At 45.7% G+C, this 27,059-nt stretch overlaps 1 protein-coding gene across 4 annotated transcripts in view; it reads right to left on the reverse strand.

The window, feature by feature from the left end:
• Nucleotides 1-246: 246 nt before the first annotated feature.
• Nucleotides 247-27,059, reverse strand: part of FAM171A1 (family with sequence similarity 171 member A1) — a 127,278-nt gene continuing 100,465 nt past the window's right edge. For all 4 annotated transcript variants that reach the window (XM_081820646.1, XM_081820645.1, XM_081820644.1 and 1 more), the window contains 3 exons: nucleotides 6,763-6,879; nucleotides 3,830-3,944; nucleotides 247-3,203 (listed from right to left, as the gene is read on the reverse strand). In XM_081820646.1, coding sequence (XP_081676772.1) covers nucleotides 1,502-3,203; nucleotides 3,830-3,944; nucleotides 6,763-6,879 — 1,934 coding nt within the window. In that variant the 3' untranslated portion in view covers nucleotides 247-1,501. The remainder of the gene's footprint in view (nucleotides 3,204-3,829; nucleotides 3,945-6,762; nucleotides 6,880-27,059) is intronic.

The raw sequence follows: 27,059 nt of genomic DNA on the forward strand, positions 1-27,059 counted from the left end.
ATTTGACAGAGAGAGACACAGTGAGAGAGGGAACACAAGCAGGGGGAGTGGGAGAGGGATAAGCAGGCTTCCTGTGGAGCAGGGAGCCTGATGCGGGACTCAATCCCAGGACCCTGGGATCATGACCTGAGCCAAAGGCAGATTCTTAATGACTGAGCCACCCAGGCGCCCCAAGAGCAAATTCTTAATAGCAACTCCGAAACAACAAATAATGGCTCAGAATGAATGAAAAGGACGACAGGATAGTTGGGTTTTTTTTCAGCATTTATTTTGAATTTTCATTTTTGGATAACCAAGCAGCTCTGTAAGGAGAATGCACAGAAGAGTCATTCTGGCACTTTTGGGTAGTACATACGATTTCTTTAATAGTCACATTCACTTGCTCAGTCCATACTCCATGTCTGGGTGAGCAAGATCAGCCCATAGGATTCCCGAGTTAATACATAACCGTATATACAGACAGCCAATGAAACCATAATGGTGGCTGGTGGCCGAAGGGATAGAGGAGGGAAGGCGATCTCTAAAGTGTCCTCTCGTCTACCTTAGCTCAACAGAATCCACATCACACATGGGAACTAGAGAGAACACTGCGTTGAAATGAGAATTGGGAGCACAAACGGGCACTTGGCAGCATGCAGTTTAAAGAAAAGGGGTATCACTTAATAACTTTATAAAATCCAGGCAGTTCAATTAAAGGAGTTAAGAAAGAAAAAAAAAGAAGAAGAAGAAGAAGAAAGGTGAGGGACTGTTGTTGTCACTGTAAAAAAGGCACTTGGAGTTAATGGGACCAGAATTGAAGGGCTCTCAGCTGACAAAAACTTCAGTACGATTTCATTTAAAAGGCTTGGAGGTTAAGAGGTGACACACTCGGGAGTTCCCGGAAGGAGACACCGAAATAAACCACCGAGAAGCAGAACAGATGAAAAAGAAAGAAGGAAATCTTTACAACCAAATTGTGTGTGTGTGTGTTGTTTTTTTTTTTAAAGCAAACCCGAAACGAAACCTAACCAACGCAAAAAACCTAAGCAAAGTAAGAGCACGAAGCAGCGATGCATAGCTTTCCTTTGAGATAATGCATACCTCGAGACACTAAGTGCTAAGCTAATATCTCAATAATAACTTCACAGGTGCATTATCGTGATAAAATGGATTCAAGCAATGTGACAAGAGTTTCATCTGTTCCCAGAATCTGAGGGACAACTGAGGTGATCAGCAGAACCTTAGCAACATCACTTGTGGTTTCTGTGTCCAAGATGCAGAGTGACGTCCGGACACCACGTTCAGCCATCTCCCTGGAGGCGAGGCATCCGGGAACATCATCCTTTATTCTGTCATAACTTTGATTCTTTTCTGACATTTACACAGTGAACCGTGACGCAGTGAGAGTCTGCTCCCACGGATGCCGCTGTTCAATGTCTTCCCCGAACAGGTAAACTGCTTCCGGAAGAAAGGATTTTTGGCAACTGCATTATATTCCACGGCTGGGTGGCTCTGTGATCGCTCATTTAATGTTAAACGCCATCAGGGGTCTCTCCTCCCGTTTCTGCCAGGGGCTCTTCTTGTCTTCTCCTTGGTCCTCCTCATCTTCCTCTTCGTCGTCCTCCTGAGCAGATCTTCTCTGTTCGGGGCTGGCGAGCGGCTCCGCGGGCACGTCCGAAGTTCGTTTGGCCGTCTCCTCCTGCAGGCTGGGCAGCTGGCCGCCGCTCCTCCGGCTGGAGCCATCCAGCAAGCACCGCAGGGCGCTGTCCTCGGGGGTGCACACGGTGGTGCCGCCCTCGCTGCTGCTTTGGTCCATGTCGTCCAGGTACACGAGCTGCGTGTATGAGGTGCTGTCCGCCGCCCTTGGCTCTTTCTGCGGATGCTCCTGGGCAGCCGGGTGGCTCTGCGCAAGGGACAAGGGGTCTCCTCTTCCCTTCCGGGCAGATTTTGGTTCGTTCATATCCACACCAGAATCCAAGCTGGCGTCGTTACTTCCGTTCCTCCCAGCTCTTTGGAGATCAATGTACGAATGTCTAACGTGCGCGTTGGACCTGCCGTCCAGGGAGACGAACCACGCCCGGGGGTGTGGGAGCGGCTTCCCACCCCCAAGTTCCATCAGCGCCTTTTCGGTCAGGAGCTGGACCTCGCTGTTCATCTGAGCCAAGGCCGCATCGTTCAGGGATGCCGGGATGGAGAGAGACTCTGACATGGACGCACCTTGTGGCGTCCACTCCCGGGTGCCCGCGTCCTGCAAGTGCTGCTGGGAGGTTGCCTGGCATGACAGGGGCTGCGCTTGGATCTGGGAGGAGGGGTGCGGGAAGATGCCTGCATGGGGACTGGAGAGCTCTGCCTGCAGTCTTCCGATCTCCAGCTGCTGGTCGGCCGGAACGACCAGGGGCTGGCCCACGTAGGAATGGTCCCCCGGGAGTTTCATATAATGAGCGGGGATGACCAAGGCAGGTAATACCTTTCTGTAAACGCTGTCATTGACCTGGTCCACGGAACTACAACAGATCAACTGGCCGGGCCGTGGAAAGGATGTGGGTCTCTCCAGGTGGTCTACTGACCGTGACATCATATACTCTGTAGGCCGGCGGTCTAGCAGCTGGTCCTTTTCGGAAGATGAGGGCGCGGGGTACATGTGTTCCTGAATGGTGAGCTTGCTTCCTGTGGGGATATGGTTCACAGAGGCCTGACTGTCTCTGTCTTGCTTTTCAAACAAAGGCTGGGAGAGCATGGCATTGTAGCCCCTCCTATACTCGCTGTTGCCCGGGGACTCACAGCCTTCTCTTTCCAGAGGTTTCCTGGACTTTAAGGGGAAAATCTCAACAGACTTGTGGTACTCTTTTCCCAACGTCCCACTTGGTGTCAGGTTATCAAAGGAGATTTGGCTTTTATCCTCTTCCTTGTGAGAGAGAAGTTCCTCCCGAGAGCTGAATTCCTGCGAGGTACTGTAGGAGAGCTTTAGCATGGGGGTGTGCATGTCCACTTCTCCGTTGGAAGACATCATTTCTAAATGGACCCCGCTCATCAGTTCCTTGGGCCCTGGGGCGTCCGGGCGGCCATGGCTGGTGACAGAGAGGGGGCCAGGGAATTCTGACTCCCGACGAGAAAAGAGCAAGTTGATGTGAGACATGGAAGTCGACTGATCCCGTTTGGAGCTCTCCAGGGCTGCCGGAAGTTGCAGTTTTCTATGGTGCTGACGAGGTTTCAAGCATTTCCGCCTACGATCAAAGATAAAATCCAAACCCAGAGGTTAAAGATTCTCGTAGCAGTAAAGTTCCCCGTGAAATCCCAATTCTCCATTTCCACAGGAAGAAACAAGACAACTAACCAACAGCCAGAAGCCTTCTCACCCCACACCCTCAGCCTTATTTTGATTCAGAACAGCACAATCTGCAGATTTCACCTGCAGGCTTTTATACGTTTAACCAAGTTATTCATTCAAGAGCAGTCCCCCAAGAGTCGACAACAAACATTCTCACAAAATGGAAGAGCCGAGGCATCAAAATAGGAATTTTAGTTCTGCTTTGTCCTTGAGAATCTCATCTCTTAATCAGGGGTTAGGAATATTCTGAACGAATCATGACAACTGTCAAACTTAAAAAAAATAAAATAAAATAAAACAACTTCCCTTCTGAGCAAACTTATAAACAGCATGCCCCCCACATCATGTTCATTTGTTCACAACTTTAAGGACAAATGTTCAGTTCTTCAGCAGTTTTTCATGAGGAAAAAAAAAAAGGACCTTGATTCAGAAAAAGAAAAAAAAAAAAAAGACCTCAAAATCAATGCTTGCCCAAGAAATTCCATATTAAAAAAGATATTGCCAAAAAGGTAAAAACTTTACCTGCAATAATATAAAAGGAGACACAGCAGAACCAAAAGTATGAAAGCCATTCCTCCTAAAATGGCCAAAAGAAACACCGTGTGATACGTGGTTATGTCCTGTGTGACAACGGGACCTAGAAGGTCAGAAAAGGGCATTTTAGATTGGAGAACACCTTGAAAGGAGAAGAAGGACACACAGAACCAAGAGCCTACGTTTTCCTTACTCTTCCCGGCTGGGGTGTGCAGCAGGGGCCAGATGCAAACACCCTTTAGATGATGCACTTACAGATCACCGGAATTTCACTCAATGGAAAGGGATTACCACCACCGTCCCTGGAGCAGCTGTGGCCGGGAGTGGTCTGTATAGTCAAGTGCTAAATGCAGGGTCAAGGGTCCCTCCTTAGCCTGGAAGACAGCCGCATTCGGTAGCAGGCTCAGCATTCTAAAGACGTGATCTTTCAGTGAAAGCAAAAGGATGCATGATGACATAATGAGTGGGACTCTTAGAGAGATGGCTTATCTGGGGATCTCGTACTGCAGGAGGGGAAAAAAAAAATCGCAAGATTTTATTCTCACTTTCCCTGGATAATTATTACTGCATGGAGGGCCCTTTGCCTCAATGAATCAGTTGCAAGATCGGAAATGAATCGGCTATGACTTAAAAAAAAAAAAAATCCACAGCTGCTTATGGGTTGTCAAGCGTTTCTAAAATGTCTTCCGTTTTTTAAAAAATAAAATCTTCCTCTACAGTGCCTTTTCAAAATGGCTAACCTGATGCTGGCCACAGAACTCTTCAGAACTTACAGACAAGGTCCCAGAGATAAACATATTTTCTTCTTAATTTACATTGTAAAGAATCCCAAGAGGGAGTTTAACAATAAAGATATTGTTCAATAGCAGTAAGAATCCACCTTAATGGCACTGATAACAGATTGAAAGTGACAATGAAAACCTCCCCAAATTATAATATTGGGGGACACATTGGTGTCCAGGCATCCCAGTAGTGAGCCAATAGATGGGAAGGAAGGAATGTGGTTTTTCATTATGTCCGACTGGCATGGTTATGATCACCATGCACCAGAAACACCCATTTACTTATTGATTCTTGATATTTTAAGGGATAGATTTCTTCAAAAAATCTTTGCAAGGAGACCCCTTAAGAGCTAGATAAACCTAAGGAGGTGTACTAGTTTTTGAAAATAGTGACATTACTTAAGTTCAAAAGGTACCACCATTCTCTCCCAAACATAATTCACTTCAATGGGGTGAATGGAGTTAGTATGTACAAAAGTTAGAAAAATAACTGACAACTATACGCTGCTTTAATCATTCAGATAAACAATTTTTTACCCAGACACGACCCCCAGAGACATGGGCGATACCTTTGGCAGGAGCCACCAAAAAAGCCGGGGGACACATAAAAATCATTTCCAAGGAACTCAAGCTCAATCATTTAAGTACTTAAAATGTTATCTTAACTTATGCCAATGGAAATCTCTAGAAAATTCACAGCCGTACTTAAATTTTATAGATTTTTGTCTCTTCCTTCGCTGCTAGGAAAGGTTGGTGGACCTAACAGCAAGAAGTTCTTTCTGCCCTTTTTACAGAATATCTATTATTCTGTGGCGTGATGGGCAAACTGAGAGCCACGGTGGTTGGAAATCTATCTCAAATGAAAGTTAACTGTAATGCATGGGCTTTTGTGGCCTCTGCTTGGAGACTTAAGGTATTTATTTTCTTTCCTTCCTTCCTCTTAGTCATATTCTAGATATTTCAGATTTGGAGACTGGGGCATTTCTGTATCTGGCTCACACCTCTACTGCTACAAGAACACTATCACAAAGGGAAACACAGACTCTCAAGACACAGATGTGAAATGTACATTTTCTCAGTATGGGAACAGAAAGTGAACGGGACCAATGTCTCAACACCTCCGTCAAGTTAGTTACTTTGGGAGTCTGAGTGTTCACTCCAGTGATAATTCCACTGCTAAAATATTTTGGACTCCTTCATGACGAGAGACAGGTTTTAATCATAGCACATTTTGACCTAGCTCAATTACCTACTTTATTCACCAGATTTGGCTGTGCATGACTCTTAGATATGTCTAAGAAAAATCAAAGGGACCCTCTGAGCATAAAGATCTGCCACCAATGAAATGTTTCACTAAGGAAGGCAGTCTAAGTGATACAGATTCTAAAGGCATTTTGAGGAACAGAAGCCATCACTGGAAAGAATTCTCCAAAGATGATTATTTTAAGAAACAATTCTGGAATAGTCATTGGGATAACTTAGGGCGTATAGGTCAAAAACATTTTTTTTAGTCATGCTTTAAAAAATATGAATTAATTCGCATATGCTAAATGGAGATGACTACTGTTCTAGACACAAAGCAACTGGTCTGTTTTTAAGCCTTTAGGAAATGCCAAATCAAGCTTTTTGCCCCAAGAAGGCTCCAATGGGGATTGTCTGCTAGCAGCTCTGAGGAGTGCCCTTCCCCCATATTTCTCTTACTACAGGCCACAGCTGTTTCTGGAATTAGGGAGGAGGTCTGAACTGCCTCTATGAGCTTTAGATTAGGAATTCCCTATGGCAGCTGTCTGAGCAAAACAGAGACAAGAGACAGGAGTATGTTCTGTGCATTTTTCTTATCCTAGATGGGAGAGTCACAACCAGAACTCCAACCCCCACAAAATACCTTCGTTTCGTCATTTGATTTTCAGACTTTCAACCGTTTTTTTTAAAACTCATCTCTCCACCCAATGTGGGGCTCGAACTCATGATCCTGAGATCAAGAGTCACAGGCTCCACTGACTGAGCCAACCAGGTGCCCTTCTCCACCGTTTCTGAGTAAGATGTGATCTCCCTGTTAAAGTAATTTTCAAAAGCATACTTAGCCTGAACCCTCAAAGAAATCACCGCCCACCATCGCGGGTGTTGGCTTTGTGTTACCTGGGTTGGGAGGAGACATGGCCGCCACCCAGTACCCCAACTGAGGGGCAATGTACGTCCACGTCCGCTGGCTACCTTCCTGGTGCACAAGGCCTAGACCACTCTTCAGCCACGTTCCTGTGGGATGCAGAAAAAACTTCAGCTATACACACGCTGAACTCCTATTTCAGGCTTACACATATCACACCAGTCACCTTAAATGTCATGTTTGTGACCCATCATGTAGCCAACATGGTCCAAATGTCATGTAGGGACAGCATAAGCTTTCTGTGGATTCTTTTCAGCTTCTTTCAGGGAAGATGGATACTTTAGTTTTTCCTTGCCTTTCTGATTAAATATTACTTTCAACCACTTTCTCAAACATCTTTGCTTTCAAACACAGATAATTCTACCAGAAAGCTTTGGAGGTTAGTAGAATAAAGGTTGCAAGACAAGGGTTGGTGGGAGTGGGAAAAAAAAGGAGGGGGGGAATCCAGTATTGTTTATACTCTTCATTCTCAAGAAAATAAGCAAATTTCCTGTCCAAAATCATACACTGGTTACACTGGAATTATTTATGGAAGTTTAAAAAAATAGAGAGTTCTTGGTCTTATTTTTGCAAATTCTAATCTAGTAAACCTGATTGAGAGGTGCATATTTTATTTTTTATTTTTTAAAGATTTATTTATTTATTTATTTTGAGAGACAGAGAGAGAGAGAGTGTATATGTGCGGGGGTGGGGGGAAAGAGGGAGAGAATCCCAAGCAGACTCCCCACTGAGTGTGGAGCCCAATGCAGGACTCAATCTCACCACTCTGAGATCATGACCTGAGCCAAAACCAAGGGTCGGACCCTCAACCAACTGAGCCACCCAGGCACCCCGTAGGTGAGTATTTTAAAAAGCTTCCAGTTGATTCTGGTACTGGGAAACACTGGATATGTCCATGTCTGTGCTTTCAGTTATTAATTAGTATTTAACATTAATGAGCACCTACTATGTACAGGCTGGTCACAGCAAATGTATTTTATATGCATTGTCTATAATCTCACAGCAACTCTATAGAATAAGACTTATTTTCTCTTTTTGGATGAGGACACTGGAGACTGGAGAGGTATAGACCTCTTCTAAGACCCCTCAGGGGTACAGAGCAGGGCAGAAGCTGACCCACGTCTGTCTGTCTGTCCATCCTCAGGGCCAGGGCTAGTTCTTCTGATCTACCCTGCTGCATTTCCTATAAACCTTCCCAACATTTGGTGACTTTTGCACTTTTTAATTTTTCGAGACACAGACCCAACGCCCAAGGACATTTGGCTGTTACTCACTGGTAGAGAACCTTGCTTTGAGGCCCATGATGGTGGCGGGCAGCAGAAGGCAAGGGAGAGTGCTGGCCAAGCCCTCCAGCCGTCCCCGCACACCCACCCCAGCCTACCGATGTGGAGGCCTCCCTTAGCCGGGCTCCTGCCCTGCCTCAATGCCCAGGGTGCTCCTCCATTGAGCCTGCTCCAATAATGTCCCACTACCTGAAATGGCCATGTGTGCAAGTGTCCCCCCGAGGCCTAAATGCACCAAATGTGCACCAGCCATTCTCCCCTCCAGTCCTTGCCTTTCCTATGCACACACATCCCTGAGGTGGCAACAGGGATTGTTCTCCCCGCAAGAAAGAAACGATACTTGGTGCTGCTTCTAGGGCCTGTCAGTTGCCATAGCAACATTCAAATGCAGTGGGTGGAAAGGTGCCCGTGGCAAAGCCCCCAATCTTGCTCACCAACTCTTCTGCTCACACAGCAGTTAAACAAAGGAGGAAGGTGGGAGAGGCTAGGCGTCAGCAAGCACTGTGCATCGGCAGACCTTCCCATGCAACAGGTTTCGCGGCAGGAGAGGATTTCTATTCACGTTAGACAAGAATACAAACTGGAAAGTTTCTCAAATGAGTAGGAGAACAAGGATGCCCAATTCAGATTCATTTGCTGAAGAACACCAACCCAGAGATGATTTAGCTACTCAGAGCATCATGTAGTTCTACAGAGTGTTAAGAAACAAAACCACAGCCCACAATGGCATCACTTAAGTTAAGGCCCCAAGACTTAGTTAAACCAAGACTTAGTACCTAACCTAACTGCAGTTTCAATGCCGCAGGTATGTAACCTTTAACCAGGCAGCACAGAATTTCCGGGTAAATACTAGGGAACTTCCTGATAGACCCCTTCCACTCCCCTTAGGATGGAAACCTTGCCTCAACAGTGAATTCCTTGCTAATAAAGTCCTTCCTTCTTTTATTTATGCCCTCTCTCTGCCTTTAAAAACCTTTCTCTTGTTTAGCTCAGCGGAGCTCCTCCCCTCCACTTGCTACATGGGATATTGCCCAATTCATGAATCATTTAATAAAGCCAATTAGATCTTCAAATTTACTCCACTGAATTTTGTTTTTTTAACAAGTGCTCCTGAGGAAATGGAAACGCGGGACCTTTGACACCTGCAGCTTAAGGCTTTCCGTGTTTGGGAAGATAGCTTCCCGGAAGGTAGGGAGCCGACTGTTGGCGACCGTTTCCAGTTTTCCACTTGGGGATGCCATGCTGTTCGGTGCTCGACTTCCACACCCCACCCCTCTCCCCCTGGCGCTCTCTGACACACAGGATCTTCACCTTGGCCAGGAGATGGCGTGCACTCTTTGGTTTGCAGTTTTCCCCAGGCTGGATTCTGGAGTCAAGGCTCTGCATATGGAGTGGGTATCACGTGAGGCTGAAGGCACCCAGACAGAAAGATCTGAAGCTCATGGGTCCCAACTGCTGCTCATTCAAACCTAACAAGACCGCTAAGTTGTCTCTGCCTTCTACAACACAAGCACATCAACTGGAAAAACATCTCTAAAATATCTCCCAGCTAAACTGGGGGCAAGCCTGGTGAATGGAGCCCCCCCCCCCCCACTCCCCAGCTAACAAGTTCCCCAGTCCAGTCTGGAGGGCCCCAGCTGGGCGGTGATGCTGGCAGGAGCCAGAAAGGCCAGTGACTGGAGAACACGCCACTGCTTTGTGCTCCTGCCCTGGGAGCGCAGGGAAGGCAGAGGCTTCTGGATGATGGAAGTTTTGAAGAACCGGCAGCACTGTCAGCTGGGGGTGGGGTGGGGAGTAGGGAGGACACCAAGAAGAAGAGGAGAAGGAAGCAGTGTGCCGGAAGGCAAGGAAAGTGTAGCTTGGAAGATGCCGGGGATGGGATGGAGGCAGGGTGGGGCGGGAGGGATGGGCTGGAAAGGAGTTTACTGTCTGCGTGGGGAAGAGGCTGGGAAGGGCTTCCAACGCCATTAAAAAATGGTATGGAGGTTCCTCAAAAAGCTAAAAATAGAACTACTCTACGATCCAGTAATTGCACTACTGGGTATTTACCCCCAAAACAGGAAAACACTAATTCAAAGGGATACATGCACCCCTGTTTATTGCAGCATTATTTACAATAGCCAAATCATGGAAACAGCCCAAATGTCCATCGATAGATGAATGGATAAAGCAGATGTGGTATATATACAACTGAATATCACTCAGCCACAAAAAGAATGAAATCTTGCCATTTACAACAACATGGACGGAGCTAGAGAGTATGATGCTGAGCGAAATAGGTCAGTCAGAGAAAGACACATTCCATTTGATTTCACTCCTAGGTGGAATTTAAGAAACAAAACAAATGAGCAAAGGAAAAAAAAGAAGAGACACAAACCAAGAAAGAGACTCTTAACTATAGAGAACACAGTGCTGGTTACGGGGGGGGGGGGGCATGGGGGAGAGGCGAGACAGATGAAGGGAATGAAGAACACACTTCTCACGATGACCACCGAGTGTTGTATGGAAGTGCTGAATCACTATATTGTACACCTGAAACTAAGGTAACAAATGCGAGGCCACCGGGCCCGGTAGGTGGAGGCAGGGCGTGCTGAGAGCTCTTCTCCCCACCTGCCCCTCTAGCATCACCCCCGCCCAGACCCTGTGCTCCTCAAACATCAGCTCACACAGTGTACACCTGACTTAAGTCCACAGCTTTGCCACCATTGCTGCTCTAATCTCCCATCGTTTTTCTCTCTTCCAGAAACCTCCCCATCTTTCAAGATGCCAGTCGTGTCACGTGTTTAGCTCGAGTGCTTCCAGAACTCAAGGATCTTCCCACGTCTCGGCACCCCTGGGGCGTGTGTCAATGCATCGCTTTTCCAAAATATACGTTGCTTCCATTGCTAACCACTTGGCCCGCATCTTGCTTCCTCTCTCCGACTGCAGGCTCCGTGAGTTGGGGCCCGGGTCCTATATTCCTTTTGTCTTCTTCCCGGCACCAAGAAATATAACCTGGCGTAGGAGCTCAATAGTACTCGAGAATGAGAGAAGGCTCGACGTGCACCCCCAAAACTATCAGATGACCTCCTGTGAAAAGCTGGGTGTGGCTGTCAGGAAAAACATCCTTCCAGAAGTGTGGTTAAAATTCAAACTGAAGGGAACAAAGCCAGCTGGGAAAGAGGGATTTATTTTGGCCTAGGTTTTCTGCAAAGCGCACACGTCTTCAGTGAATAAAGGGGGACACTATCTCGGGATTCAACAGTCATGCTGTTACTGGCAAATGCCATTTCCAAGCTTTCCGTGTTTTGTGGGAAGAAATGAGCTACGGGGAATACGAGAATTAATGAATTGTGTGCTAGAACATATGCTTCTCGTTAGTGAGATCCTCATGCCGCCGGATGAGGGCGACTCCCCTGCCTGAGGAGCCAGCACACATTAAGAGATTCCTGTGCTCCCCGTTAGGGAACGAGTGACGCGAAGCTTCGCTGGTGATCCTGCCAGCAGAGCAAACACACCTCTGGGAAGTCTCTTCTGTGCAATAAAGGCTACATGAGCACAGTACCTGCGACCGGTCTGCCAGGAGTGGGGGGTCCCTCTCATGCGGGGGAACGGGGGGCGCCTCAGGCACCACTCAGACAGAACCGGGAGGGCCCTGGGTTGCTCCTGCTGTGTGGACAGACGAAAGCTCCAGCTGCTCGTTCTCCTCCACTCTGCCCACCTGCCTCCTGGACGGGGCAGCCGCCGCACACTCCCCGGTCAGTATACCTGTGTGACAGGCTGTCCCTGCAAAGCTGGTCTCCTCTGTGGTCCAGATACGGAGAAGCCCCTCGTGTCCTTTTTTTTTTAAATTTATTTATTTGACAGAGAGACAGAGACACAGCGAGAGAGGGAACACAAGCAGGGGGAGTGCGAGAGGGAGAAGCAGGCTTCCCGCGGAGCAGGGAGCCCGATGCAGGGCTTGATCCCAGGACCCCGAGATCATGACCTGAGCCGAAGGCAGACGCCTAACGACTGAGCCACCCAGGCGCCCCTCCCTTGGATGAAATCTTAAACAGAAATTCATATATAAAAAAAAGATGTAGGATAAGCTTCTCTATGTGAAGGTGAAGAGAACACCCCTCCTCCCCCTAACCTGCCCACCACAGCAGCCCCAGGACATCTCCTCAACATGGCCTGGAAGCTCTTCTTCTATACAGCTTGCGTTTTATTTGCCAAAATGTGAAATGGAAGTTCTAACAAAAATTCCAAAAAGTGTCATTTACTGCTGCCTTATAAAATTGAATATAGTTTTGATTTTTCAGGATGACTCAGGGCCATGATCATGATTAACTACAATGCTAGGTTCTAAAATACTGATGCCCTTAGGTCCCTACCGAGGAATGGAGCTGTTTGCTCCTACATTTGCTATACCCTCCCATACCCTTGCTCCTTCCCTCCCTCTCTCCCCTGCTTCCTTCTCCCCTCCCTTCTTCTATGGTGCTACCAGTGTTCTTGTTACCAGCTCTGCTCCGCTCCGCACCCCCCCCCCCCGCATTGCAGTCTGCCACCAGGAACTAGATGACCCACCTTCTTAAAACTGTGTCCTGAGTAATGTCCACAGGCAGTGTGAGGGACTGGGGAACAAAACCAGTTATCCAAAGTGGTGTTCTGAATCCAAGTTCAGTATTTCTTTCCTTCCACATTACACCCTCAGATCAGTTTTTGTCTGGATTATCATTATCTAGAGTTAAACCTTACCCAGTAGAAAGACTGAGAGATATTTTCAAGAATACATACTTTGTGGAAAAGTCGTCCTAATCTTTTGAAAATGAATTAGTTATGTATTCAGCTGGCAAGGTTCGTTGTGCATTGGCACCATGAGTTCTTAATTTGGAAGCTATGGTTAACCACAAAGATTATTACACCCAGTAATTGACAGGCAGAGAAAGACATGCCTTCCGCTCGCCTGTAAGATGTGACGGGCTCTCTTAGCAATCACCAAGAGGGCTGCCTTCTTGCTATGTGGCCAAGCAGTCATGTAATCAGGCTTTATTGGCAAAATATAAAGCAAAGTGAGTTAAAAAATGTAACAAATGGCTAACAAAACTCTAAAATAGGTAAAAGGGCTCAAAACACATGTCTAACTTGAATACGCCCTGTAGGGTTCATATTTACTTTGCTTTTCTTTCTTGCCTGCCGTATTTCCTCTGCCTGGAAGCCCCTATGGTAGCAGCCACACTAACTCATCACGACATTTGGTAAGAGGCAGAGAAAACCCTGATACTAGGAGCACTACTGATTTTGAAAAGGAAACTGTGAGTGACAACCCACACTTTAACTAATTACAAGCTGAAGCTGACACGTTGTGCATTAGGCAATGCACAAGGACACAAGCCACTGTATTTGCAGTGAGGTATGACACCACGTCGGATCTCCCAACATGGGAGATACGAGCCCAGCAGTATAAAGAGCCGGCTGACTGCATGGATGGCTTCCCCAGCATAAGATAATCCTGCAAGTGAGTTTCCAGCTCTGCCACTTTCTAGCTATGTGAACTGTGGGCATGCTGAGGAGGGCACAGCAGAGGACCTGTAGGGCCCCACGACAATCCTGGAGCTGTTTCACATGGCTTTTGTCAGGGAAACAATAAATGCCTCATCACTTAGGTACTGCTAGTTGGATGTTCGCCTTCCTGCAGCTAACATATTCGAATTCATCCATTTCTCTTGAAAGAGACTGGGGTGAATTCTACTAGGTCTAGAAGCTGGGACTCATGAGGATATTCCACGGCCACTCAGAAAACCCACCTCCAAGAAGTTCTACCAGTCAAAGGGTGAGTACTGAACAGCCACACTGTGAAATATAGCTATTTCTACTCCTACACCTGCATTTTCACTGTGAGATATTTGGGAACATTTATGGTGAGAGGTGGGAAACATACATGCGTGAGGCAGCCGTAAACCTGCTGGTAGGAACACATGGTCTTGCCTCTCAGCTGCTGGCCATGGCCAGTAACCATCTCCTCTTTCCAGCTCTGGTGACTCTTGCTCAATAATTTGCATGGTGTGGGCACTGGTTCTTCTGAGCACAATCTTCTTTCTTCCTCTTTATTTTTTTTTTTTGAGAACAATTTCTTAAGAAGTAGGCCCCTCTTAGATCCCTAGCAAGTGCTTCTGCCACTGCTTCTCATCACTAGTTTTATTTTATTTTATTTTATTTTTTTTTAAAGATTTTATTTCTTTATTTGAGAGAGAGAATGAGAGAGAGAGAGCACATGAGAGGGGGGAGGGTCAGAGGGAGAAGCAGACCCCCTGCTGAGCAAGGAGCCCGATGTGGGACTCGATCCCGGGACTCCAGGATCATGACCTGAGCCGAAGGCAGTCGCCCAACCAACTGAGCCACCCAGGCGCCCTCTCATCACTAGTTTTAATCACAGAGTCTCTCCCAATCCCCGGATACGCTGGATTTCTCTAGAATCTAGATATGACTGACTTACTTTACAGGGCTTTCATCTGCAGTCTCGAGGGCTATAACCTCTTCTATGCTTTTCTACCAGCTGTGCACACAGAAGAAGCAAGGTCGAAGTCTATTTTACTGCATGCTCTAACAAAATTGTGCCAGGATCCCTCACTAAAATCAGAACGTGCGACAATTTCTACTTTGATGATACTGTGGCATGGCCTTGTTTTTCCCCAAAGTCCAGTCCATGCCTTTAAGTAGCTATGTTTCCTTCTCTGGAATTATTTTTGCATGAGATCTGTGAGGGGGGAAGCATTTCTTGTTAATTACATAGCAAAGTATTTACCTCGTGTCAATTATCCAACCATTCTTGTTGAAAGCAATCAAACTGAAGAGTAAAAAGTTTTGTACAGATGGTTGGAGTCCTTGGGCTTCGGGCAAGTACATTTCAGGACTGATTTAAGTAAGAATAAAATTAAGGGCAACTCCCTACAACCAACGACCTTCCGTCTGAAGCATAAAATCAGAGATAGGTTGAATTATTAGATATTAAAACAAGAAATGAATCTGTATTCAGCTACACCATGTTCCCTGGGTATTTTTAGGGTAATTTTTGAGAAGTAGATTCTTAAAAATAACTTTAATCTAAGCAAGTGACTCTTCTTTTTTCCTTTAAGCTTTAGCTGAGCTATCAGAAGCCTTACTGAACCAAGGTTTAGAAAAGAGTAATAGGAAACCATAAAGATTCTGGCAAAGTTATAGAAAGCGTATGCCTTAAAATATCCAAAAGCATTAGGATACATAATAGCATTAATAAAATTTAATGAGAGAATTTTGGATTTATAATAGATATATATATATTTCTAGAAAGTAGCTATTTCCTTTCTGATATTCTGTATCAGAGTACAGGCTAATTACGCCCACGTGGAGAGAAATTTTGTTCGTTACCCACTACATCCAATATCCATCTTGCAATTATATGTCAGAAGAGACTGGGTGGAGGGAGTGGACCAGGACTGTGGGACGCACAGCCACTAATCCCCAGCATTAGAAAGCTCACTCACAATGAAGGAGAGCATAACAGAGAAGTTTACAAACATTTGTACAGATGTGGAAAGATGGTCCAAACCAGTGCTTGCTAAAGAGCCTGTTACCATGGAGATCTTGCTAAAATGCAGGTTCTGATTCAGTGGGTCTGAGGTTCTAACAGGCTCCCCAGCTGTGGACCACACTTTGAGTAGCAAAGCTCTAAATTACTGGCACTTCTGTTTCCCACAGCGCTGCCATGGTGCATCGGCTGGGCAGCTAGTGCTTGAAGCAACTTCAGAAATATTTCTACTATATTAAAAAAATAACCTAGTCACTCGTCAGACTACCAGCCAGGAGTTGGCAAATCCAAATGCCTACGGATGCGGTCGTGCGCTTGCTGGAAGGGGCAGTGACGCTCGTGGAACCGGTGGCCGCCACTGGATATGACCACATGGATTCCAACCTTAAGCCCTTTGCGTTGGCTGTTTTCTGCCCGGAATGTTCTGCCCTCAAGATATTCCTGTTAGGCTCCCAGGTGTCTACAGGATCTCAGCTCTAATGTGACTTCACCAAAGGCTCTGGCCAGCCGATCATTCTCTCTGACATCACTCTACCTAACAGTCTTACGGTACTTAGGTCCTATGAAGCAAGCTGGCTCACTGTCTCCCTCATTTAGAACAAAAGCTTCATAATCACAGGGGCCTTCCTTGCCTTGTTTTGTCATTGCTTTATCCCAAGAGCCAGAGCAGAGAAAGTATGGCACAAATAAGCTGTTCAATAAATATTTGCTGAGTGGCACCTGGGTGGCTCAGTCGTTAAGTGTCTGCCTTCAGCTCAGGTCATGATCCCAGGGTCCTGGGATTGAGCCCCACATCGGGCTCCCTGCTCCGCGGGAAGCCTGCTTTTCCCTCTCCCACTCCCCCTGCTTGTGCTCCCTCTCTCGCTGTCTCTCTCTCTGTCAAATAAATAAATAAAATCTTTAAAAAAAATAAATATTTGCTGAAATGAACGAACTGTTTGATTTTCAGAAAAGAGAAGCCAAGAAAAGAATTCCATGGGAAATCTTTAATTTTTAAATGTTGGCAGTAAATTAAAACACAGCAAACAAACAACTGCCCCGAAACCAACTGTATGGGCCAAATCAAACACACCTGGGAATGGGGTGTTTTGCATTCCCAGATTCAGCCCATCATTCTATTAAGCCGCATCAAGTCTTGGCATAGGAGCAGGAATGCAGAGAAATCTGGTACACTAGGAAAGGAAAGGATCTGGAGTCCAAAGGAAATCATGTTTTGCATCTCTCCTGCACTCCCTGGCATGCTGTGTGTGTGTGCTGAGTTCTGGCTTCTTTCTGATTAAGAAAGACGGTAGCTCCCCACCTCCAGGGCTGCTTGGAGAATAGTGATGAAAAATTTTGGTTTATAGCAATACCTGCTTTGCTAATGGATAAGCTCAGCAAAGAGTGAGTAGGAAAGAAAAAAAAAACACCTTTCCCCAAATGATCCTATTTTTCTTCTCCTTCGATGTAGGCACATTTCGAACCGCACATTTGAAATGTCTGGGGCAGCCATGTACAGCTGTGTCTATGGCTCATACTGCAGAGCAAGCAACAGAGCTTCTATAGACCCCTCGAACGGAGTGCCTTCTCCGTAGGCTGGGTTTGCTTGGTGTGTGTGTTCTGTACATGCATGCGTACACATAAACACACTTAATTTTAAAGGAGTGACTCCAGGTAAGGGGCAAAAAGAACCGACATAGTCAAAACATCACGTATCCCTGATTGTGTGCTAGGTGCTTCATGGACCTTGTCTCTTTCCAGTCCTTCTACAACCTTGAAAGGCAGGCATTCTCTACCTCATTTTGGAGGCTACCAACATGAGGCTCAGAGAAGGGAGTGATTTGCCCAGGCACAGGCTCACGCCTAACATTCGCAGAACTCAAGACGAGAGTATAAATGGACGTCCATTACAACATATCTAAGTATTTAAAAGTTACAAAGCAAGTGATCGTGTTGTTAAATAAAAGCGTCCTACCTTTCAACCATAACTTTATAGAACCTAAAGTCTAGGATTGGATGTAGAATTCTTCGGTGTTTCAGAGTACATGCTGGAACAAACGGTAAGAGGAGAGCTGGTCTGAGACCTATATTTGCCTCGTGCACATGGATGTGGATCCCTACTCCACGTCCAAGCTCAAGACCCAGCCAGTACCCACTCCTTGGCCACTCCTCTGGCCTGAGGGTATGCACATGGCATGCGTATAGGGGTGGGGGGGTCTTCCCCCTGGGAAAAGGACTTGGGGTAGAGCACCTGGAAGCCAGGTTAGGCCTGTGTGGGCAGGGAACCCTGGATTCTAGGGTACCAGAAGGGTATTCTAGAAAGGGGTGTCAGATTGTAGGTGGCCACATCCCTTTGGGTCAGTGGATGTCTCATCCCATGTGGAGAGGGCACAGCTGGAGGAGGGTCAGAGTGAGGTCCTCTAAAGCAGAGGGTCAGAGCAGCTCTCCCTCTTGCTCAGTCTAAGGTTGGTACTGCCCAAGGGGCAGAGTCTCTAAGAGGGAGAACTTTATTCCAAGAGACAAAATGGGGGCACCTGGATGGCACAGTCGGTTAAGTGTCCGACTCTTGGTTTCAGCTCAGGTCATGATCTCAGGGTCATGGGATCGAGCCCTGAGTCGGCCTCTGCGCTCAGCGTGGTATCCGTTTGGGATTCTCTCTCCCTCTTTTTCTGTCCCTCCCACTTGTGCTCTCTCTCTCTCAAATAAATAAATAAATCTTAAAAAGTTCAGAAGATAAAATGACCTATCTGAAAGATTTTCTCAGTAGTGCATATATTTCCAAGATTAAATCAGGAGTGTTGATGAAGCTTTGCCAAAAATAAACATCAGGCCAGGACTGTCTTTCCTTCTGATGATTTCCAGACTTGATTAATGTACAAAATTAATTTAGAAGGGAAACAAAATTCTTATGCAATGTGTTCAACTTATTTAAAAAGTCATTATGTGTTAAATATATCCTAATATAGAAGAGTGTAGCTCATACAAAAGTCTGAAACCAAAACAAGTTTAAAAAAGAAACAGACACGGGCTATAAAATTTCAAAATAAAATTAAATTTAAAAAACAGCAACATAATGTAGTACCTGATGTAACTCTAGGGCACTTGTTACTTGTATAAATATGACAGAGATGTAGGGTGAAGCTTCTTTTGGGCTTGGTGTGCCTGTGACTCGATTCTCCTGCCACCTTTTTCTGGCTGAACTTGCCAAGAAATTTTCCTCTTTCCACGGACTTTGATCTTACATTCCTTAATATGGTGGGGGGGTCCCTGATGAATGGCAGCTACCCCAGTTCAGTTCTCTCTCTGTGATTCTATTCTATCCACTAGTCTACTGATAAGTGTATATCCAGGCAATGAGAGTATCTGACGGCTTTATATTCTGTATCGAATCCTGATGATGCACAATATTCTTCATGTTAAATTTTACAAGATTAATATCAGAACCCAACCCTCAGATTTTAAAATCCTTGTGGACAATTCCCATACACCAAAGATGCTCTCTGGGCCAACAGGTTCCAGTTTGAAAAACTTGGAATCTTACTCAGGAAAGCCTAGACCTTGGATCTTCCTCCATCCCAAGTCCTCCTCCTCAGGGTCCTCACATGTTGCGGTGAGGACAGTAACATGGATTGCTATAAAGATCAAGGTGCAGAGTTGTGAGAAGGAAGAGCAGGGCTGGGCTGAAGTTCGGACACCCGGCACCTGGCCAGGCTCTCTCCCTGGGCAAACACTTGCTCGGCACACCAGGGGACTTATTTGCCTGCTTTGCTCAAATCAAAACCTATTCTGAACTGTAAGAGTTATTTGGAAATAGAGAAACAGCAAGGACATTCAAAACATGGAACAGCTCGTATAAATATGAAACAAGAGTACCAGCCGATCAGATTGGATACCTGGGGCTTACCAAATACACGACAGCCTTAGCTGAGAATGGATACTAAATTTAAAGACACTAGGACTTCGCTGTTCTTGTCCTTCTTTCTTATATCATGTTTCACCCAACCTGCAGAAGCTGAATATGGGCTCAATAGCAGTGATGATTATAACAATGATGGCTAACATGCACAGAGCTCTTTTTCGAGGGCAAGGCACCGTTCCCATTTTATGGCCCAGGGAGGTTAAGGGACTTGCTCAACATCACACAACTAGTAACCTAGTTGGTTAGTAGGAGGAGCCAGTTTCCAAGTCCAAGCTGCCTCAATTGCTGGGCTTCATGCTGCCTATATTCTATAGACTCCTGCTAAACACTGTACTATCAGTGCAAATTCTATCAAAAAATACCTTTCCCTTTAATTATCCATTTCAATGGAGAGAACTGAAAACAGAACCCATTTTAAAACTGTTTGGTTTAAAGTAAATTATGGCAGCTCCAACCTTCCTATTTTTCACCCAGGCTGACATTAGAACGAGCAATGCTAGACGCAATGCTTAAAAGGCAGGCCGAGGGGCAGCGGCAATGCAAGGGGGCCTGGAGGCTTCCAGGTGACGGGGAAGCCAGCAGGAGGCTACAAATCGGCCACAGAAAATCCACAATGTGAATATTCTGTAAGTGGGAATTAAGAGTTGACAGTAAGACACATTTCATTTCAGGAGGAACATGCTGATCTCAGTCCAAGGCCACAAAGTGGGCAACAGTCATTTGTAAAGCTTGCCAAAAACTGTTTCGGTTAAACTTAAGCACAGGAAGTTCTACTTCTGTATAAAGTGACACTATGGGAAGATGAAGTCTGTAAGAATAAGGTTTCAAAACAAAAATGGCCCTGAACCACAACTACAACGTAGCTCATGTGATGGCAATTCATTATTCTCTGAAAAGTCTCATTTCAGGGCTGGGGGTGGGGAGGCGGTGGCTACAAACACAAAAGGCTTAACGATTCCTAGGAATGGATTGATATCACAAGAATGTTTTTTTTAGTTGCTAGGCAACAATTGAAAAACAAATGTCCATGTTCTGAGATCACTGTGCATCCGTTCTCCCCACGGGCAGCGCACGGGCTCCTCGGCCCGAGCGCACTCCCCTTGGACCACAGGGGCAGCGCGTCATCACAGTGCTGATGCTCATGGCCTGTCGTGGCAAAAAGATGCCAATCTGTGTCTCGAAACCACACCAGTTTGTTGGCCACATGGCAGCCGAGATTTCTGGTCAGCTAGAGTTCAAGCCATCGGATTACCACCATTTACCCCAATGACGTCCTATCCCTCCCTTGTGTTCCTTTCTGTCCTTTACATCATTTCAGTCGGCTTTCTTTGCAGGTAAATTACCTTGGTTTCTCCGAAATACCCAACAGAAGCCTGAATTCACCTTCGTAGGCAATTTTAACATCTGGGGAAAGTGGAGATTCCTTTCCTGAGAGTTCTTTCTTTGTTTCTAAGAAATAGCCTTCCCTGGGAGAAGACCTATTTCATATCATCTTTCTTAAGGATCTACTGACATCACACTTAAGATTAGGTGAGTCTGCTTCTTTCTTTGTAGTACTTTTAACTATGGAGTCTGTTCTTTTTGGAAAAAACACGGTTCTAAAATTAATATCACACATGTAAATATGCACTTAATTGCTAGAAACATGAACTCCTTTCTTTTGTTCTAACTTTTGCCCAGCCCGTGTAATATAGTTCATCCTTGTAATTCAATCTCTACATCTTGGTATTCAATATGTCACCTTCCCTCCTGACGTGTGGCTCAGGACAGAGAGAGAAAAAGATAAGGCAGGGATGTTATGTTCATTTTTTGCCAGTTCCAAACATAATTTGGTGCTATAAGAACTCCCATCCTTTCCTCCCCCGCCAAAAAAACAATGGAATGGAAAAAACATCCAGATCTATATTTTAAATCAAGCTCCACCTTCCAGGGCAGGCTGGCTGTGACTTACCTAAATGGACTAATTCAAAGAGCACAGCATCAGCAGTAACGTTCACCATCTGAAGCGGAGACCAATCCCCTCCAGGCCAGCTATGAGTGGGGATCCTGAGCGCCTGCTACATATGCACCATACATGCATGATAAGAGGTGGTTCAGTAACTGCCATTTCTATAGCAACCCACACACACTCTGCAGGCTGTGTTTTGGGAAGGCAGTTAAAACTGGATTCTACAATGTAGCTCCACTTAGAAGATGCTTTTATTTCTGTCATCTTGTTAGAATGAAGAGTATTCAAATCCAGTAACCCAAGTGATCATTAAACCGCAGAAACTCATCGCATCCAGAAACCGAAAGGTTGATTTCTTGGCCAATGTCACCGGGTCACTTTAAATCCCAACCACTAACCTGGTTTGCATGTTCAGAAGTGACCATTCCCCAGGGCAATAAGTCAGATCACAGTGTGACAACCCGGAACATCGGACAGCCATCTGCGGTCCCAGTTCTAGGCGAGAGAGCAAATGCTGTAAAAGCAAGCTGACAGAAGCCTCTCCTACCGCCCAGAAAGCCTCAGCTAGGATGCAGTCACCATGACCAACGAAACTTCGTGTGCCCGACCCGGGGAGGAAAACCACTTCCTTCAAAGGACAAACTGCACCCCCGCACATGATTGATGAGAATGTGTGTATGTCCATAATAGCCTTCCCCCCCACGACACAGACACTGGCATTGTTCTAATTTGCAAAAAAGCACCACGAGATGATCATAAGTTCAAGAAAACCTCTAATTCCTCAAAAGAAAGACTTGTGCTCACTACACAGAGTCCTGCCTTGCAGCACCAATCAAGCAGCATCTTAACACGATGGCTTCGGGGCTGCCTGTAAATGCAGCAAAGGTCTGAACTCTAGTATAGGCAAGCTGCACTTCTTAAAGAAATCCGTTTTATGGAGAGTGCACAAAACAATGAGCCAACGCAAACTGCTGTAACATACTAAACAAAATCCAACTTTACTTACGCTCTAAGACAGTGCTGATCTATTAGGTCATCCTCCGATGAACATGTGGGTTGAAGGATGGAGATGCTAATTTGTATAATGGAAAATTTCTCGCTTCTTCCAAAAGGAAAGAAAAAGGACAACTGTAGCCATTAGAAGAAGAACAAGAAGAAGAAGAAGAAGAAGAAGGAGAAAGAAAAAAGAAGAAGAAAGAAGAAAGAAGAAGAAAGAAGAAAGAAGAAAGAAGAAGAAGATGACGACGATGACAAGAGTGATAAATGGCAGCATCAAATACTGACTCCAGTCTAATGGTGTCTGAAAAGGAGCACCTCGAGGTCCCTTTCCTAAGAGTAAACTTTCAGTTATCTGGCAGTCACGGACTGTGGTATTCGAGTTAGTGTCAAAATGTGGATTTATTTTTCAAATAAAAGTCCCATGGGACTAAAAGCAATTCCATCTTTCTTTATGGAGTTTGAAGTCTTGCCCTTTAACAAAGGTGTTATCACTTGAGCATCAATGCTCACTCCTGGCAAAATGCTGGAGGGCTACCCAGATGGCAGGAAGTACGGATGTGGCTGCACCAGGCGCCCCCACTTCGGCCCTGCAGACCATAAGCATAGAATCTACATTCTTTTTTTTTTTTTTTTAAGATTTTACTTATTTATTTGTCAGAGAGAGAGCATGCACAAGCAGAGGGGTGGGCAGAGGGACAAGCAGGCTCCCTGCTGAGCAGGAAGCCCAACACGGGGCTCGACCCCAGCACCCTGGGATCGTGACCTGAACCGAAGTCAGATGCTTAACCGACTGAGCCACCCAGGCGTCCCTAGAATCTACATTCTAATACTAGAATGGTAAGAGCTTCCCTCTCAATGCCTTTTAGATCAAGGATCACATTTTTCTGTATGAGGTCAGATAGTAAGTATTTTCAGTTTGTGGGGACATCTGGTCTCTGTCTCAACCACTCAACCCGGCGGGTGTAATGAGATAGCACTCATGCAGACCATACACAAATGGATATGGTTGTGTTCCAGCATCTTAGTCCCTTTGGGTTGCTATAAAAAAATAATAACATACGAGGTGGCTTATGAATTACAGATATTCATTGCTCACAGCTCTGGAGGCTGGGAAGTGCAAGATCAAGGTGCCGTCAAAATCAGTGTCTCATGAAATCCCACTTCCTAGTTCACAGATGGCATCTTCTCGCTGTGTCCTCACGTGGTGGAAGGGGTGAGGGAGCTCTCAGGGGTCTCTTTTTGACAAGGGCACTAGTCCCATTCCTGAGGGCTCCACCTTCATGACCTGATCACCTCCCAGAGGCCCCACCTCCACACACATGGGGGTGAGGATTTCAACACAGGAACTTTGGGGAGGGGGATACAAACGTTCAGTCCATAGCATCCAATAAAATTTTACTTAGGGATGCTTACATTTGAATTCCATATAATTTTAATGTGCCATGAGATACTCTTCTTCTTCTGATTCTTTCTTCAATCATTTAAAAATGTAAATACCATTCTTAGCTTTGCTGTAGTTTGCCGACCCTGATTTAGGTGAACAATTCTTAATGGATTCACAGATTGCTGTATCTGGCTGTTAAACAGTTTGGAACTACAATTACTTTGATTTACCTTAAAAGCACATCATTTAAAGTGTTAAAATGGTTTGAGGTGATTATTTATTGTGTTTGAATTAATCATAAATAGCTATTAATTAGTAAGTAGTGTTTCATGCTTAAGATGTGTTCCTACTTTTTTCCTGATCTGATAATACTTGGAACTTTTTATTTAACCAAGATAACTTAATTTCTACTTAAATAATGATATTATTGATTAAATATAACAAAATAAGAACCTTAATAATAAAGAAAAAAATAGTAAAAAAAAACCCCAACCTTATGAAATATGTAGGCTTCTATTGAATTTAGGAAGTGAAAGAACATACGGTTTCTTTGAAATGTCCATCAATCTTAAAGTTTTCAGAAAGCATATTTTAATTCATTTGATTATTTTTGAATGACTATGTAAACGTTGGCTCTTCTGTGTACACATACAAGCTGTTATAGCCAGGAGTTGGAAGTTACATTTCTCGCAGTAGATACTCAGTTAAAAAGACCATTTGAGTGAAAATAGAGCATGTACACAATGAAGGTTCTTGATGGCAAAAGGCTTGATGCTGTGGGGATTATCTCCAGAGAAGAGATAGAGAATCGGGTAACTTCTATTTCAGAGGCTTCCTCCTAACAATGCACATTTCTTTGTTTTCACTGACTTCTGTATTGTGTTAATTTCCCATTGCTTCTGTAATAAATGACCACAGACTTAGGGGCTTAAAACAATCCAACTGTATTCTCTTAAAGTTCTGGAAGTGACAGGTCTGAAGTCAGTTCCACTGAGCCCAAGTCAAGGTGTCAGCAGGCTTGGTTCCCTCTGGAGGCTCCCAGGGGAAAATCTGTTGCCTTGCCCTGTTCAGCTTTTCGTGGCCGCCTGTGTTCCTTGGCTTGTGGCCCCCTCCTCTATATTCAAAGGACATCGCTGGAGTCTCTGCTCTGATCACCCTGTTGCCATCTCCTCTCGTTCTGATTCCTCCTGTTTCCCTCACAAGGACCGCCGTGATCACAGTACATGCATCGCTCTCTTATTCCTGCAGCCACATCCAGTCCCATGTTGCTGTCAGATCAGCACTTCTCAAGCTTCACCCTCTCCCTGTCTTCTCCGTGTTACCTCTGCCTCGGTTCAGACTCTTCCCTCTTTTCTGGCCAATTCCAGCAGCTGTTGGAGCGCTTCCCACCTGTCCTTCCCTCCACCGGGTCTTCTGTATCGCACCGTAGGTTATCTTTCCAAAGCGATGGAAAGACGTATGTATATGATCATCTTCCGTGTAGATGGGTCCTCTTAAGTACAAACGTTATCTCCTAATATATTCAACTGCCCTGACAACTAAGAAATTGCAAGGCCCTGCCCGTATGTATTTCTAGTATCGCTGTAATACGTACAATGTAAGCGAGAGGAGCTACGTTACTGTTCAGGGGATGGAGAGAGGGATTTGAAAAAAGAGAGCTCCTGCTCAGAAATGTGACGCGCTACGGGGACATCTCCGCGCAGCCGGGGAAGGGCACACGGTCTGGTGGGGTAGCAATGGCAGGCGTGCAGAAGACAGCTGGACATGAGGCAGAGTGAGGCAGGGGCCAGCTCTGAAGGCATGTGTGGGCCTGAGGAGCCCGGGGACAATCTCGCATGGGAAAGTGGTCTGTGCTTTGGAAAGATAACCTACGGTGCGATACACAAGACCCGGTGGAGGGAAGGAGAGGTGGGAGGCGCTCCAACAGCTGCTGGAATTGGCCAGAAAAGAGGGAAGAGTCTGAACCGAGGCAGAGGTAACACGGAGAAGACAGCGAGAGGGTGAAGCTTGAGAAGCGCTAATCTGACAGCAACACGGGACCGGATGTGGTTGCAGGAATAAAGTGGGGATAACCCTGAGGTTTCTACTCTGATGGTCTGGTAGGTGATACCCTTAACCAAGAGAGGGAACACGGAGAGGTTTAGATGCTGGAGCGAGGGGAGTGGATAAACCTTAATTTTAGGCATCTTGGACTTGGCTTTCCTATGGCACATCCATAAACTGATGTCTACTGGAAGGTCAGAAATACAGAGCAGAGACTAGGACCTGGGTGCATAGGGAGCCGTAGGAGTGAGGGAAGTAGTGAGGTGCCCCAGCAACTGATATTGGGTAAGTTAGCAGCTGGGCAGAGGGCAGAGGCCAGTGGCCAGCATAGGAGGAGGACCCAGGGGGACACTGAGTCAAAGAGCCAACAGAGGAGGGCCCGTCACAAAGGAAGAAGACCTCGAAATGTCACACAGACCTCGAAGCGGATGAGGAGGTCACCTGCCTTCAGAGTCGTGCAGCCGCTGATGAGCTCCGGGACACCTGTTCCCAAAGAGTAGGAGGCAGGAGTAGGATCACAGTGGGCTGAGAAATGGATGCAGCACGTGGAGAACAGTCCTTCAAGAGATCTGGGCTAAGGGGTTTGAAGGGCACAGTCCGTGGGAGCCTTCTACAGGATGGGGAGACTTCTGTTTACTTTCTAAACTCTTCGGGTGTCCTTGCTCTGTGCTAGGCACTCTACTAAGCCTCTTACAACCATTAATTCATTTTCTCCTTGGAGTGGTTAATTTTTTGTGTCGACTTGGCTAGGCCATGGTCCCCAGATATTTGGTCAGACACGTATGGATGTTGCACTGAAGGTATTTTTATTTATTTATTTATTTATTTTTATTCTTATGTTAATCCCCATATATTACATCATTAGTTTTAGATGAAGTGTTCCATGATTCATTGTTTGTGCATAACACCCTGTGCTCCATGCAGAATGTGCCCTCCTCAATACCCACCACCAGGCTAACCCATCCTCCCACCCCCCTCCCCTCTAGAACCCTCAGTTTGTTTTTCAGAGTCCATCGTCTCTCATGGTTCGTCTACCCCTCCGATTTCCCCAGCTTCATTCTTCCCCTCCCGCTACCTTCTTCTTCTTCTTCTTTTTTTTTTTTCTTAACATATATTGCATTATTTGTTTCAGAGGTACAGATCTGTGATTCAACAGTCTCACACAATTCACAGCGCTCACCATAGC

This window comes from Leptonychotes weddellii, chromosome 5 (assembly GCF_054177405.1).
Source record: "Leptonychotes weddellii isolate Sample4059 chromosome 5, ASM5417740v2, whole genome shotgun sequence".
NCBI lineage: Eukaryota > Metazoa > Chordata > Mammalia > Carnivora > Phocidae > Leptonychotes > Leptonychotes weddellii.